The 14,822-nt window shown below is 36.1% G+C and overlaps 1 protein-coding gene across 1 annotated transcript; it reads right to left on the reverse strand.

Annotated features, from left to right (window-relative positions):
* Positions 1–556: 556 nt before the first annotated feature.
* On the reverse strand, positions 557–13,293 carry LOC143205854 (piwi-like protein Siwi). Its single transcript, XM_076418871.1, is given in 14 exon segments — positions 557–882; positions 3,668–4,133; positions 4,187–4,380; positions 4,793–4,892; positions 4,945–5,169; positions 7,166–7,477; positions 10,427–10,660; positions 10,723–10,906; positions 10,964–11,220; positions 12,158–12,403; positions 12,467–12,583; positions 12,643–12,709; positions 12,769–13,066; positions 13,167–13,293. Coding segments are annotated over 13 exon segments (2,736 nt in total). The 5' UTR covers positions 13,060–13,066; positions 13,167–13,293; the 3' UTR covers positions 557–839.
* Positions 13,294–14,822: the final 1,529 nt, after the last annotated feature.

Raw genomic sequence — 14,822 nt, forward strand, 5'->3', positions numbered from 1 at the left:
CCTCATAGTGAAATTTCAACATATACGGTATTTTATTTTCGGCTGAATATATCTTCTGATGATTTAGATTATTTTTTAGTCATTACAGAATTGTAAATGTTTGAAATATCTTTAGGAATCGATAAGTAGAATACTAAAGTTGTATAAACATAAGAGTGTTATGTCTTATTACCATAATCTTCAAATGAGTTAGATTTCAATATTATTCGTATTTTCTATCTTACCATAACCAATCATAATTTCTTTCTTATGCTATTGTGAAAAGTATACGCGCCTCCGAACCAAACCTTTAAATAAATTTGGTGGACCCGAATTTTCGAGTTAATTTCGATCACGAGAAAATACCGCTACGGAGAATACGTTTGCCGATTACAATATACGCCCAGAGACAGAACCATTCGCTTCCTTCATGTCTGTACTCACTATAACCCTATAGCTATAGAGCGTAGCGTTTTTTCTTATAGTTTTAGATGCACCTGGAGGCTTGGCAAGTAAACGAGAGGGCCGAGGCCGCCTACCTGAAGATCCTGGACTGGAAGTTCGAATAAAACAAATATTTTTGTTGTTTATTGTTATATAGTTTTTATTATTATGAAAATAATGTCAAAACTCTTATGATATTAAAAAAGAATGTACATTCATGTCTTAATTCTAAAATGTAATCCTATATTAACTAACATATAACTTTAAATCAGGTACGGTGGACGAACTTCCAAAGTGCCTTTATGAACTACATCGTTTAGGTATGTGTGAATAAAAACAAAACCTGAGATCTCTTAAAAACAAAACAAAAAATTCTTCTCCTAAAAGAAACAACTTTGTTCACATGCATAGATCCATCACATGAAATATAGGGTCTCGTTCAATCCGGCTATGGCAGGTCTATTAAAGAAAAAAAAAACGATTTCATCAACTATTTAATAATATGACGAATGCTAAATTATAAATAATATGGTGAATGCGAAATTATCAAATAATATGGCAAATACAATATTATAAACATGGTGACCCCTTTCGGTGATCATTTCCGTTAACCTTCCTCCACTCTTCCTAAACAACAACAGTAGATTAAATTAAATTAACTTTTTTTTTGGAACTGTAATTTTTTAAAATAATGTCAATATTCCAAATATCTCAGGGATAATGAGCCTTGGTTTCCTTATGACTTTCTGATGGGCAATGCAGTACAATACAAAATATTTATGATAATTTACATATTATGATTACCATTAGATAGTCAGAAAAAGACTAGATCTATAATCGGTTATTTTGAACAAAAGCAACTTAATATAATGTCTATTCAAAGCTTTTTTAGTAAAGCGCCATGTATATTTGTGTTGTCGAAACATCGCAATGTTACCACATCAACTCTGAGTTTTAGTTCAGTTTGACTTTGACATACAAGAATATTCTATTCTACATAGAATAATTGAACAAAAATAAAGCAACAATAATTTATAGGTAAGGGTTAAAACCTCTTAACAACTCTTAAGTTATAATTCAGTTTGGCACTGACATAAAAAAAATCTAATCTAAATAAAATAATTGAACAAAAATGTTACCAAATATAATTTATTTTAACATTATAATATATCTAAAAACTACAGTTAATTATACAGCCACAATAATTTATAGATAAGAGTTAAAACCTCGTATCATAATTGTTTTCTAGAATTTTGCATATGTCTGACAGGTGGTCACCGTTCGGTTGTCAGATGTACGCTAAATTACTCAAAACATTACATATAATTATTACAGGTTATAAACCTATTATTACAGGTTTTAGCCCTTTATTTTGATAAATTTTAAGTCGCTCCGTAATATATCATATTACTTCAGATATTCAGGGTCACAAATTGATTGCGGCTTTAATAGATTATTTCGAAAAGAAACGGGGTAACGGAGGCCCTCTTTGCCGGTAAATTTCGTTAGAGAGGTAATTATTGATGATATTAAATAATATAAGCCCCTACAATTTTAATGAATATGTGTTTTAGCAGTGTGCCGGCGTGCTAAATATTACTGTGGGTAGTGTGAATAACATCGCTTACAAAATGAAGAATAATACGTTAGAGAAAATTGTCTCTCTGGAAAGTATACATAAAAGAATTAGGGACATGTAGCTTTTTGAGGTATACACTCTTACAGGGTATAGATTTTAAACGGTGTAAAGATAACCCTCGGATAGGTTTAATGGAACTTCCAGATATTACCTTAAAATTAAAATAATATAAGAAACTTGAATATTTCAAAATGGTTCATTGTGGCACTCTTGGCAAGACAGTAACAAAAAAAGTGTAAAGACAACAAATATTGATGGAAAAAGGTAAAAGTTTCAATAGTATTCGATTAGGTTTTGTTGGTTATATATACTTATTAATAGTTAATTGCAGATATATTGCTAATTCGGCATGGTAAGTACGTTGTCGATTACCAAATTGCATTATCTCTTATAGTTTCCGAGATATGGACTATCGAAATTTTACAATTTTGGCTCTGCTTCTAACTTGGGCCAAAATTGGAAAATGGTCTTATGAATTACCGATGTCGCGTATTATATTTATTAATAATTAATTGCAGATATATTGCTGGTCAAGAAGGATAATCCAACAAAAACTGTTTGGATATGTGGAAGGAAGCATTGTCAACTATAACACCTTCAGTTTGGATGAACTTGGTAAGACATACAGAGGAAGTAATTGATAAATGGTGGAATCGTGAACATGTTTTAGACAGATTAGAAATTAACAGTTTAGTGATTGCGTCGGAAAGTGAAAGTGACTGAAGGAAACATTCAGGATATGTGATAATGCTGGAATGTGCAGTGCCAGAAATTCCTGAGACAGAGTGATGAGAGTGTAATCAACTAAAGGTATGCACATAATTAATTGAATATAACTGTAGAAAATGGTATTGTAGGGCGTGAAAGATTTGTGTGCACAGATATGATTGTAATTGTTCAAAATTAAACATGTGCAATAAGTTAGAATGTATGAGTAGAGATTGAATACAACTGGTTTTGTAGATATGGTAAATGCATTAGACGGAATTCAGTGACTAAGTTTATGAAGAATGGTGTACACAGATAGTAGCAGAAGAAATAAAATATACAGTGATGCCAAGATGACTTAACAAGTAAACACACCATCGAAGGAAGAACTAAACGTAAAAAGGTAAATATGCTCTAGAATGAACTCGCTTCTGAGATATATAATTGTTAATTAGGTAGATGATTAGGCCTCTACCAGGGGATACCACTACATAAAAAAAAACGCGCCTAGAAATTCTGCCTCATGGGTGGCGTGGAAGGAGTTCAATGTAAACAAAACAAATCTAACCTACAAACTATTATACCAATGTTCTTAATTATAGTTTTAAGTCTTTCAATAGTATATGTATTATGTTATGTACTATAATGTTAAAATAAATTGTATTCGTAACATTTTTGTTCAATTATTTTATTTAGATTAGAATTTTCTTGTATGTCAAAGCTAAATTGAATTAAAACACAGAGTTGATGCGGCAACGTTGCAATGTTTCGACGTCACAAATATCCATGACAAAAAACTTTGAATAGACTATACTTTTAAGAGAAGTCACAATACTATTAAATAAAATAGTGAATGCGGCGGCAAGACACAAAGATTTAATCGACACAAAAACTCACCTGTGCAGATATTGGGCCGTCATGAAAGCAAGTTTGTGGGCGTACTGACAGGGAGCCGGCACGCGGATGGTACCGGACCAATTGAAGTACATGTGCGTGAGCTTGAAGGTGAACCTCTGGATCCTGTTGGCGTCTATGCCCAATGTATCCTCGATGATGTTGTAACTGGTAGGCGCTACGGTTCCCTGATTGACACACTGGGACACCAGGAAGAAGTCGTACCGTTCCGGCAACGTGATGACGTCGTCGACGACCGTACCCGCCGGTGGATTGCTGCTCAGCCCGTCCGCTTGGGCCCTAAAAATTTTGGTGTTAATACGCTTCGATACTATGATGAAGGCCAGCTTCAGGGGTCGGTCCTTGAACAGATCGCTCTTCAGCTTCTCCTTCAGCAATTCCACCTCGTGTTCCTTCACGTATTTTATCTGACCGTCGCCCACACCATCTCTGTATACCACTATGCGTTCTGAAACGATATAAGATGAAAATCGTCGGTGGTACCGGACACCGCGTCCTTACATGGATATACACCATTCCGCGACTGGAAGTGTTCGCAGGCCAACGTGACAAAGGCGGCTCTGTTACTGCTGAGCTCTTGCTCTTGCGCGTGCTCCACTGCCATGCTGAAATACTGTGAGCATCCTACATCAATGGAGGCCACCATTCCGGCGAAACTCTTCCCTTTGTTGGCAGTATCACGGCAGACGTCGTAACTGAAAGGAGGCGCAAAAGAATTAGTATGGAGTATGGGAAAAGGAATAAATACCGCAAGTTTGGTAAATAGCCTGTATTGTTCCGATACATATAAAAAGATAAAAGAGGCTATAATAATTATACCGTTGTAGTGCGCCGTTGTTTAAATATACGGCAATATTACAGAAAGTCGTCTAAAATAAGTAGTAGATGAGTCGCTAACAGAATTGCAGAGAAAACAAATAGTGGAAAAATTCGATCCTAAAAAACATCACGTCATATTACAGTCTTCCCTTGACATATCATGGCCAGGTTTCCCTGGAGCCATCTTATGTTAAAACAGCGGGTTTTAATTCGTACCCATGGGAGTTTTGAAAATATGGGTACTCATTTGAGTACCGTCATCGTTTGAAACAACGTTACGTCACTTACCCTACGACCATCGTAAATCTAGGCATGGTAGAACCCCACGGCGACCCGCCAAGCTTACAGTTCATCTGTATGGCGATCTTCATAGCTACCGACCGATTATCTGAAATCAAACGAGACTGAGCGCCGATATCACGAATTCCATGAGCACCTACTCTTCTGAACGGTCTTCGCTACGGCCACCTGGCACGGCATCGCCCTATCCACGTAGCATTTCTTCTTCACCGCGGTGTATTTATCGTGGGAATTACTGGTGAGTACCACGAACACCAGCTGGGCGTGGAGGGTCGACATGGCGTATTCCAAACCGCCCAGGTAGCTCTGCGCCCGATCGTCCCCCAAATCGACGGTTTTTACCCCCGAGATTTGGAATTTCATCACTGGAAAACGAAACAGACATTCATTAGCCGTAAGCGACAGTAGCAGCTGATTTTGCATGATCATAGTCAGCATTCGGCGAGTTTCCACAGTTTACGCTTGATTTTGCGGCGTTGCCGTTCACAAGCGATCGAAAGGTTGAATCCAACAACGACTGCGGCAGCCACTTTTGTTTCAAACCTGGCGCTGGTTGGAGTTTTAGTATCACTTAATTGTTTGTATGGTATCCTATATTATTATATTATATATTCATACATTAAGTTAGCTTAAGCGTTATATTTAGCGTTGGGAACTATCGAATGAAAACGACTATCGACTTTTTAATAATTGACTACTTTTTACTATCGACTGTTTCAATCGTTATTTTCGGCCCGACTGATTTTGTCATTATTTACTATCGACTTTTTTGTCGGGTACTTTTAGTTACTATTTTTGGTTCTACTAATTTCATTCGACTGATTCTTCTGGCTCTGTCGTAGTAGCCGCGACCTTGACAAACATTTACCCAGTTTATGCTTCCATAGATTTATATGTAATATATATAGTTTTATAATTTTGTGGTAATTTGCTTGTAAATAACAATATGTTGTATATTAATATAGCAGCATTTTGGAACGATATTTTTCAAGATTGTTAATGTAATAGGGCAAAAAGATTAAAATTGTGAATGATAAATAGTAAAATATTTTTGACTTTTTACGGCACTAATAGGTAATATTTCGATTACTCCCTCGATTTTTGTTAAAAAATACTTTCGTTCAATAATAAAGTATTTACTTTATTTAAAAAAGCTCTAGTAGTTATTGTGGGATCATTTTTAAAACTAACATATTAAAATACGATAAAACATGTGTGGGGTCTTATACCATTCTATAGAAAAATTCAATTCGTTTTTACATATCCACAGAACATTCCAATATAAAAGTAATTCTATTTCGTTTAAAATGAAATATTAAATTGCATGTTAATAGTATTCAGTAATTATTTTTTTCCTTCTCGTCTTTTTTAAAGGTATTACGTAAGGGAATATTTACATCTCCGACTCGCTTATACTACCGTTAGAAAATATAATCACAGTACATCTTCGTCGACATCACGAATTGGAAAAAAAATGTCGAACCGTGCATTTGAATTTTTGAATAGTAATTACTAATTTTAGTCGCTAGTTTTTTGACTATCGACTTTTTTTTTCTGTTTTACGACTATCGTCTGTTTTCAGTCGATAGTTCCTAGGCTTGTTATATTGTTTTGTAAGGTTAAGAATCTTGTTGTTTATAATTTATTTACTTTTGTACACTTCATATTTTAATCATAAATAGTAGATATTAATATATAAACCAATGACCTGTAAATAGTGTTAAAAAACTTTCACCCACTATATATATAATTGACCATACGAATATAAAAGTTCACATAAATATGACTCAATGTTCTTTACGTGAGTATATCCCATCAAAATCCCAGCTCGTTGATCATAAAGCAAACTAAAATCATAAAAATATTAGCATTTATAAATTTTAGCTTAATCGATCTGGAATTCATAAGACTGTATCCAAAGGTGGGAGGTGAGCGTTAATAAAATAAGATAAAAGTATCATTTTAACCAAAGCCAAAGCCAAGTCTCCCTGCTAAAATTGCAATAGATATCATATTGTATGAAACCCGAGCTAATAAACCTGACCAGTGGCAATTTGAAAAGATTGGACTTATTGACTCATAAAGATTTATATAATATTCAGCAAGCAAATCAATTGAATATCACAGGTACAAAATATAAAAGCGATGCTACAAGTGTTGAAGCATGGGTAAACAAGGTCAAAAATACAGGATGTGTCTGATATACGCCACAATCTTAGTTTCTGGGTACCTACACTACTTTAAAAAATTCGAGATAATTTATTTTATTTATACTACATTCTTCGAATTTACATATGACTTGCGAGAACTGGCAAAGTTGAACACTCAAATCAACATGGTATGGGGTGATAAATTACTCACCTCGGGCGACCTGTTGTATGCTGGCGACAAACTCGCCGGTGGCTTTCTTGAGCCGTACCGGACACACCACCACCAGCGCGTCCAACTTGGCAGGCGCGAACATGGTGGCAGTCTTCAGGTTGCCGGTCCAATCGGCACGAGGTCCGGGCATGAGCGAACCCGAGCCGCCAGCGAGGGTTTCCTGCGGTAACACGCGTCCTGTGAACTGGACCAGGTCCTGGGCCAGCTTCAGGTCCCATTTCTTGAGTTCTTCAATAGCCTTCGGGCATTTTTGCAGCTTCGCGCTGAACTCGCGCAGTTTGTTCATCCGGGCTAGAGTGGAGCAGATAGAGAATGAGAACGCTATTGGGGGTGTTAGCCACCGAAAAAAATATCGATATTTCTAAGAAAAAGCAAAAACAGTTAAATATTAGAGTAAAGAAATATATATTTCTTTTAAATAATAAAAATGTTTGGCGGAACTTTAAAATTAACTACCAAAATTCACTAAACCTTTACAATTGTAATAATATAGTTAATATATTACTAATATAACGATATTTAATCTATTTCGAACAAATATCAAAAAATATCGATAGATCGACCAAAAATATGGATATTTTTTTCAGAAAATATCGATATATTTTCTGCATCCCTAGAACGCAATATTGCAACTCGATGCGGAGCCGACAACCATTTTGGATTGGGTTAAGTTGGACTTTACCGAAAAAATGTCTCAATATATTTTTTTATTACTCCTCGTGAGTCCACAATCTGCCCTATTGGCAATAAGTATTTCTTATGTCTATATTATATATACATGGCATGTAGAAAATCACTTCATTAAGCAATCTTCTGTATAAAATATTATCTTAATTAATTAGTCTTATTCTAAAGTCTACATATGTCTAGTAATCCGATCAGGTGGTGTTAAACGTTTTAGTCTACGCACTTCACTATCACGTCGCATATTTAGCTGATTAGCGAGTACATTGGGATGCACTGACACTCCTTCGAAGTACTTCACACAAACACGTTGAATTACACTCGTTATAGGTTCTAGAGGAATATCGCGTTGTATCATTTTATTTGAAATATAGTACGGAGCATCAACAATGACACGCAACACCTTATTTTGGAACCGTTGAATGATGGGTATATTAGAATTGCTAGCGGTACCCCATAGTTGGATTCCATATGTCCAAATGGACTTGAGTATAGACTCACACAGCAATACCTTGTTATCTAATGATAATTTGGATTTGCGCCCGATGAGCCAATACATTTGATATAATTTTAGTCCCAGTTGTTTCCGTTTAGAGAGTATATGCTTCTTCCAGGTTAGGCGTCGATCTAAGTGCATACCAAGATATTTAACATGCTCTGCTTGGGGGAGTTGACGATGATTGATATTCACTGGTGGACATGTTCTTCCACGCAGGGTAAACGTTATATGCGTTGATTTTGTTTCATTGGCTTTATGGCAACTTTATTGACCCTTAATTTCTCGTGCGCTAAATCCATTTGAAATGGCGAATCTAGAGAGCTAGTAATTCTATTTTCCTCATCTTTATGCAGCTGAGACTGGAAACCCAGCAGCGCCCGCAGACATCTGGAGAATCTCGAAAAGTCAAAAAAGACATTCACCCCCCTGAAATCTGCATGGTCAGGAAATTTCGTAGTCTCCTTGCCGAATCCTTCGAAAAACTAATGGGATGCCTACCTTTTAAAAAAGGAAGTGGCGCCACTCGAAACAAAAACGTCATCAGAGAGGCCAATAATCTAGTGAAAATAATGCCTCCAAACTCTCTCCAAAACCATCTAGTCTCACCAAAAATGCTACAAAAAATCATCAGCAAACTGAAGCCCAAAAAGGCACCTGGATACGATGAAATATCAGTATTCCAACTGAAAAAGCTCTCAGCTTTTTGCAGAGCAGAACCATATCATATCAGACGAACAACACGGGTTCAGACCCAAATATTAATGTGCAAAGTTCGACGGTCTCTTTCTCCGGGCTCCCTCGAATAGCTATGTCGTCAACTATGAAAAAGGTCAATCACTCGAATAAACCATAAATAATCCCATTAGTTTCTACCATTTTACAAAGTTCCAATCTTCACTTCTCAGATATACATAAAGGACATGCAGCTTTTTGAGGGATGTAAGACATCCTTTCATACACTCTTACAAGGGCATATGGTTTAAATGCTGTGAAGATCCACTGCCAGTTGTAAAAATAATTCAATTTTTTAAACTATTTGAATTTGTGTTTATCTTGATGAAACTTATATTGAATATTTCATAAAGGTTCATTGTGGCACTCTTGGCAAGAAAGTAACAAAAAAGTGTAGAGACAACAAAAATTGATGGAAAAAGGAAAAAGGTAAAAGTTGCAATAGTATTCGATTAGGTTTAGTTAGTCATTATATTTATTAACAATTAATTGCAGATATATTGCTAGTGGAGAAGGATATTCCATCAAAAACTGTTTAGGTATGTGGAAGAAAGCATAGTCAACCATAGCACTTTCGATTTGGATGAACTCGATAAGACATACATAGGAAGAAATTGATAAATTGTGATTAGAAATTAACAGTTTGGTAATTGGATTGGACAGTGAGTCGGAAAGTGAAATTGACTGAAGGAAACTTTAAGGATATGAGGTAATGCTGTGCAATGTTGGAAATTCCTGAGACAGTGTGATGGGAGTGGAAAAAGCTAAAGGTATGCATGGTAATTAATTATATATTAACTGAATATAACTGTAGAAAATGGTATTGTAGGGCGTGAAAGGTTTGTATGCACAGATATGATTGTAATTGTTCAAAATTAAATATGGGCATTAGGTTATAACGTATAAGGAGAGAATAAATACTGCTTTGTAGATATGGTAGATGTATTAGACATAATTCAGTGATTAATTTTATGAAGAATGGTGTACATAGATGGTAGCAGAAGAAATAAAATATACAGTGATACCAAGATGACTTCTAAAAAAGGTAAATATGCTCTCGAATGAAAGTAAAATACGTCTCTAATGTATACAATTGTTAATTGGGTGGGTGTTGTGGAAAAGAGTTTAATGGAAGCAAAACAAATCTAACGTACAAACTTATACCTGTGTTCCAAATTGTAGTTTTAAGTCCTTCGATAATATATGTATTGAATGTTAAAATAAATTATATTTAATGACATTTTTGTTCAATTATTTCATTTATTTTCGATGTCACAAATATCTATGACGCATTACTAAAAACACTTTGAATAGACTATACTTACCACTTGATCCGATACGGGTGTGTTCGCTCAGGGACTTCATCAGCTGGAAGTTCTCTCTCTGTTTCTCCGTCAGACCCGTCATCGTGCATAGCTGGGGCACCAGCATGACGATCTCTGGCATTCCGGCTCGGATTTCTCGCGGTTTGGACCGGGAAATGAGCATTGGCTGATTATTGCGGGTTATGCGGACGCGGTATCTCTCTTCGAAATATTGGCGGTAACTAATTTCGGTTCCTACAAACAACGGGCACGGCATAATCACACGACGAGTCCCCGAATCGCGCCGATAATCTTACCATCGCGTTTCTTGAATTTGCTATCTGGGTTCTGATCGTAATCGACGTCGTCTATCCGGTAGGTCTTGTTGTTGTAGTAGGTCATGACGATGCAGCCCATCACCCGTTGCTGGAACTCTTTCCTGGCGTTACGATCGTTCTGACACTCCAATAGAAGGTCATAGACGTTGTCGGTACGGAGGACCTGCAAATATACGAACGTGATAAGCTTCAGTCTTGGCCGAAATATCCTAGAACGCACCTTAAAGTTTAGATCGATGTTCAACATGATCTGTTTTTCATGCTGCCTCATCGACGTGATATAACCGGGCCACAGCTCCAGATTATACTGCGGTATAGTCACCTTGTACATAGGATCGAAATAATTTCTCCCCAGCAGCTTGAACTCGAGCGACTCCAGGCAACGCCTGACGATGAGATTGAAGATCTGCAGGTAGTGCCAGTCGCCCCAGTTCACCTCTCCCACCAAGCGAATGGACACCAAGTATTTCACGTTATCTGCAAAACATCACTCGCCAATGAGTCGACGGAAACTTGAAAATAAACCCGGCTAACACAATCGGCATGACCTGGCGTATTTACCAGACGTTATCCCTCTTGATTAATGCTTCTTTTGACGAAACATGACCTGCTCGGTATTTTCAAAAATATATCATACAGAAATAACAAAGACCTTCCAATGTTGGTATCAGCATGTAAAGACTAGCGATCATGCTTTTAATTTTTTTTTAATAATACTCCAAAAATCTATAGCCTGTAAGAGCACAGAACTAGCTAAAAGACTGGAAGTGAATAGATTTCTCATCGTGGGAGAGGAAATATATAAAACTGATACCAAATTAAAAAACAAGAGGAGAGTCGAGTTGAAGGTTTGCAGTTATTGATATTGGATAATGTTGAATTATAGGACGAAGGGACTAATTGGTAGCTAAATTAGCTACAGAATCATTGAGTTACTAGCTGGCCATTTTTAAACATATCGGTGTAGATCCAGTCAACCAAATGTGCACAACGAAAAGGTTTTGAACCATTGACACATATTCATATGTTTTATACCATTAATTTGACTTTCTGCTATCAACAAATGACGCGATTGAAATATGGGATTAAAAAATATTCCATCACAGACATCCTAGATCATACACATCTTTAGTAGCTCCGGAAAAATCGGTTGGCGCAACCATATGTTTACTATATAACCTAAACTAGAAAGATTGTTATTTATTCATACTAACGGAGCAAATCTCACTTTAAAAGGATCTTGTGAAGATCATTTGGTTTAGATTTTCGCTCAGAAAATCCAGAAATTGCCAAAATCATGATATTACCAGAAAAGTGGGAAAAGCTCATCGATCAAATTGATACGCTCAATAAATGTATAAATATATTCGCTTTTAAAATCATGAAAAACAATCTGTAGTCCTTTAGCACTTACCATCATCAGCAACAGCCAATTCCAAGGGATCTGGCTGGAGCTTGGTTGGGGTGTAGAGAGCAGCACCATCAAACAATATGCCTGAAGAAAGTTTGTTTACGAAGGCTCTGCGAACTAGGGCCCGTCGTGTTTTTGTATTGTCCAGTTCCGGTTTAAAATCGACACGGTACTGATTCAGTCCCCACTTGGTCGCGCTCAGCGGCGGAAAAATGTTCGCTTTGAGCAAGATTTTCTCTCCATCCGAGCCTACAAAATAGAAAATCACCAACCATCATCTGTTGTGTCTTAAGTACGTTTAGAGGTCCTAACCTTGTTTGGTCGCATAATGTTTGGGCTTCGAGTCCACGATTCCTTTCCGATTAGTTCTTCCTTTAACTCCCCTACCGCCGCCACGTTTCTCGTCGCCTGTACCACCAGTCTGTCGAACTATAAATCAATAATGTCTAATACTACTCATCTACAAAATGAATCAGAGACAATCTTACCTTGAGCTGTCAAGGCTTGTTGTTGTTCTTCAACGCATATAGTTCCTGGATCACGTCCCGCAGATTGCTGCAAATTATGCATAATATCACCCACAATAACTCATAACGTTATCAACAACGTCTCACCTGCGGAAGGGAATCTGGAGGTCCGCGAGCGCCCCACTGACTCTGTTGACCTGACGCTTGCGGCGGGGGCTGGGACTGAGATTGTTGGACTTTGGGGCCCCACTGGCCCTGTGGTGCTTGATGTTGTTGCGAAGCTCCTCGGGTGCCCCAGGCTCCTTGCGGTGCAAAAGTTCTGGAGCCACCTTGACGAGATGAGCCTTGCGAGGGACCCGGTCTGGGGCCGCTGCCTCGGCCCTGCTGATGTTCGCCTCTGGCTCGGCCGTGAGCCCTGCCCCTCGGTCTGTTTTCCATTACAAACCTATACAAATTTCGTTGATTTTAACGCGTAAATAGAAACGAATAAATTTTAAGAAAGAACAAAGCTGCTTAACGGACAAAAATATTAGAAAACTGCTTACCTGTTAAAGAAACAAACAAAACTAAACCCTCACAAGTTTTTAAACTCATTAATCATGTAAATCTCAGCAAATATTAATATAAATAGGCGAATAATACAAAAATACAATCAGCCCTTATACGGAAGCGAGGGAAAATGAATGACAATTCCCTCGCGTTTCAGTCGGTAAATAAGTTTTCTTACTTTTCTTTCTAATGAAGTTAGCAATTAGCGCTGGACATAATATATAGATTCGAATAAATTAAAATATTTCAATTGTAATTCCTTCATTCTGATAATAATAATATGATTATAATTTAGTTTATAAGTTATAAACCCGATTTTCCAATGTATCTCAGATATATACACCACCACAGATGATATTTAAATTAAATATCTCAAAATATCAAACAATACATTTAGAACCAAATGAACAATTTTAGGATATAGAATGGTGGGTACAGACTTGAGCATTCGGGGCGAATTTCCTGTGAAAATTGAAAATGCGCACGAGCAGAACTGAATTCTCTTTGCTTAGTTCCAGTGTTCGCCACAATAACTTTCGGCGCTTGGCGACAAACAGAACGCAGGATACAGAACAAACAGGACGAACGGATTTAGTTAACAAATTTGAGTGAACGTGGAAAATATTGGCGATTATGAATGACATGTTTTGATTTCGAGAAAGTAACCCTGTTTTTCCTTTTAATTTAATGATTACTATAAAGATGATTTTGAATGATAACTACGTGTTTTATATCTATTAATGATTAATAATAATAAAACATATAATTATATAAAAACCCCATAAAAATACGAAAAATTAAAATATTTATATATAACTTGCAGGAATCTGGAATATTTAACTTTGAAATTTGTTACAATAATATGGAAAAAGTATTACACAAGTAGTACGAGAAAAGATGTTTAATAATAGCCCCATATAAAATAATTATTAACAACATGAAAATATTAAGTTTGCAATATTAATTAAAATATTGTAAGCAATGCAAACATTTTAAAATGTGACGAACAGATCAACATGTAAAAATAACCACCCATTAAACGCACTATACTTAACAATCGCTTCTTAGCTTTTTTATAAAAAGAGCCATATCTTCAACCTAAAATATAAAATAAAAATTATTAAACACAACAGTTTTAGAGAAAAGAGTCACTTGCCTATGTTATTCTTTAGACAGCAAATATATCACTGGTTTCAAGGTGTTAATCCTTCATTTTCTCCAAGGTATGTCTCAAATGTGCTTGTTATGAAGTTTATTTTTTACTTTATGGTTTGAAAGGATTCTAGCATAATATCCTCTTATAAGGACTGTCACTCTTCCATCCAAATCATCTTGCACTTGATAGCTTTTATTTTTTCATACTACATAGCAATAGTGTCTGAAATAATTTAAACCCAGTAAACAATTATCTACAAAATAGCAATAAAATATATACAAAATACATCATGCAGTAAATATAAATTCATACTAGTTTATATAATTTTTGTCCATATCATTGACGGATGAATTGCCTGATTGACATTTATACATTTTGTGCCACAACATAAAAGTAATATTCTAAATTTAAGGTTTCATTATGTCTACCTCATCGGGAAATTTACACATATACATTATTTTCTCTTGGGACTCCTCTGGTGAATTTGGATCATTTT

Source organism: Rhynchophorus ferrugineus, unplaced genomic scaffold (genome assembly GCF_030347505.1).
Source record: "Rhynchophorus ferrugineus isolate W39M unplaced genomic scaffold, kcgeb_rfMv2 rfM17, whole genome shotgun sequence".
Lineage (NCBI taxonomy): Eukaryota > Metazoa > Arthropoda > Insecta > Coleoptera > Curculionidae > Rhynchophorus > Rhynchophorus ferrugineus.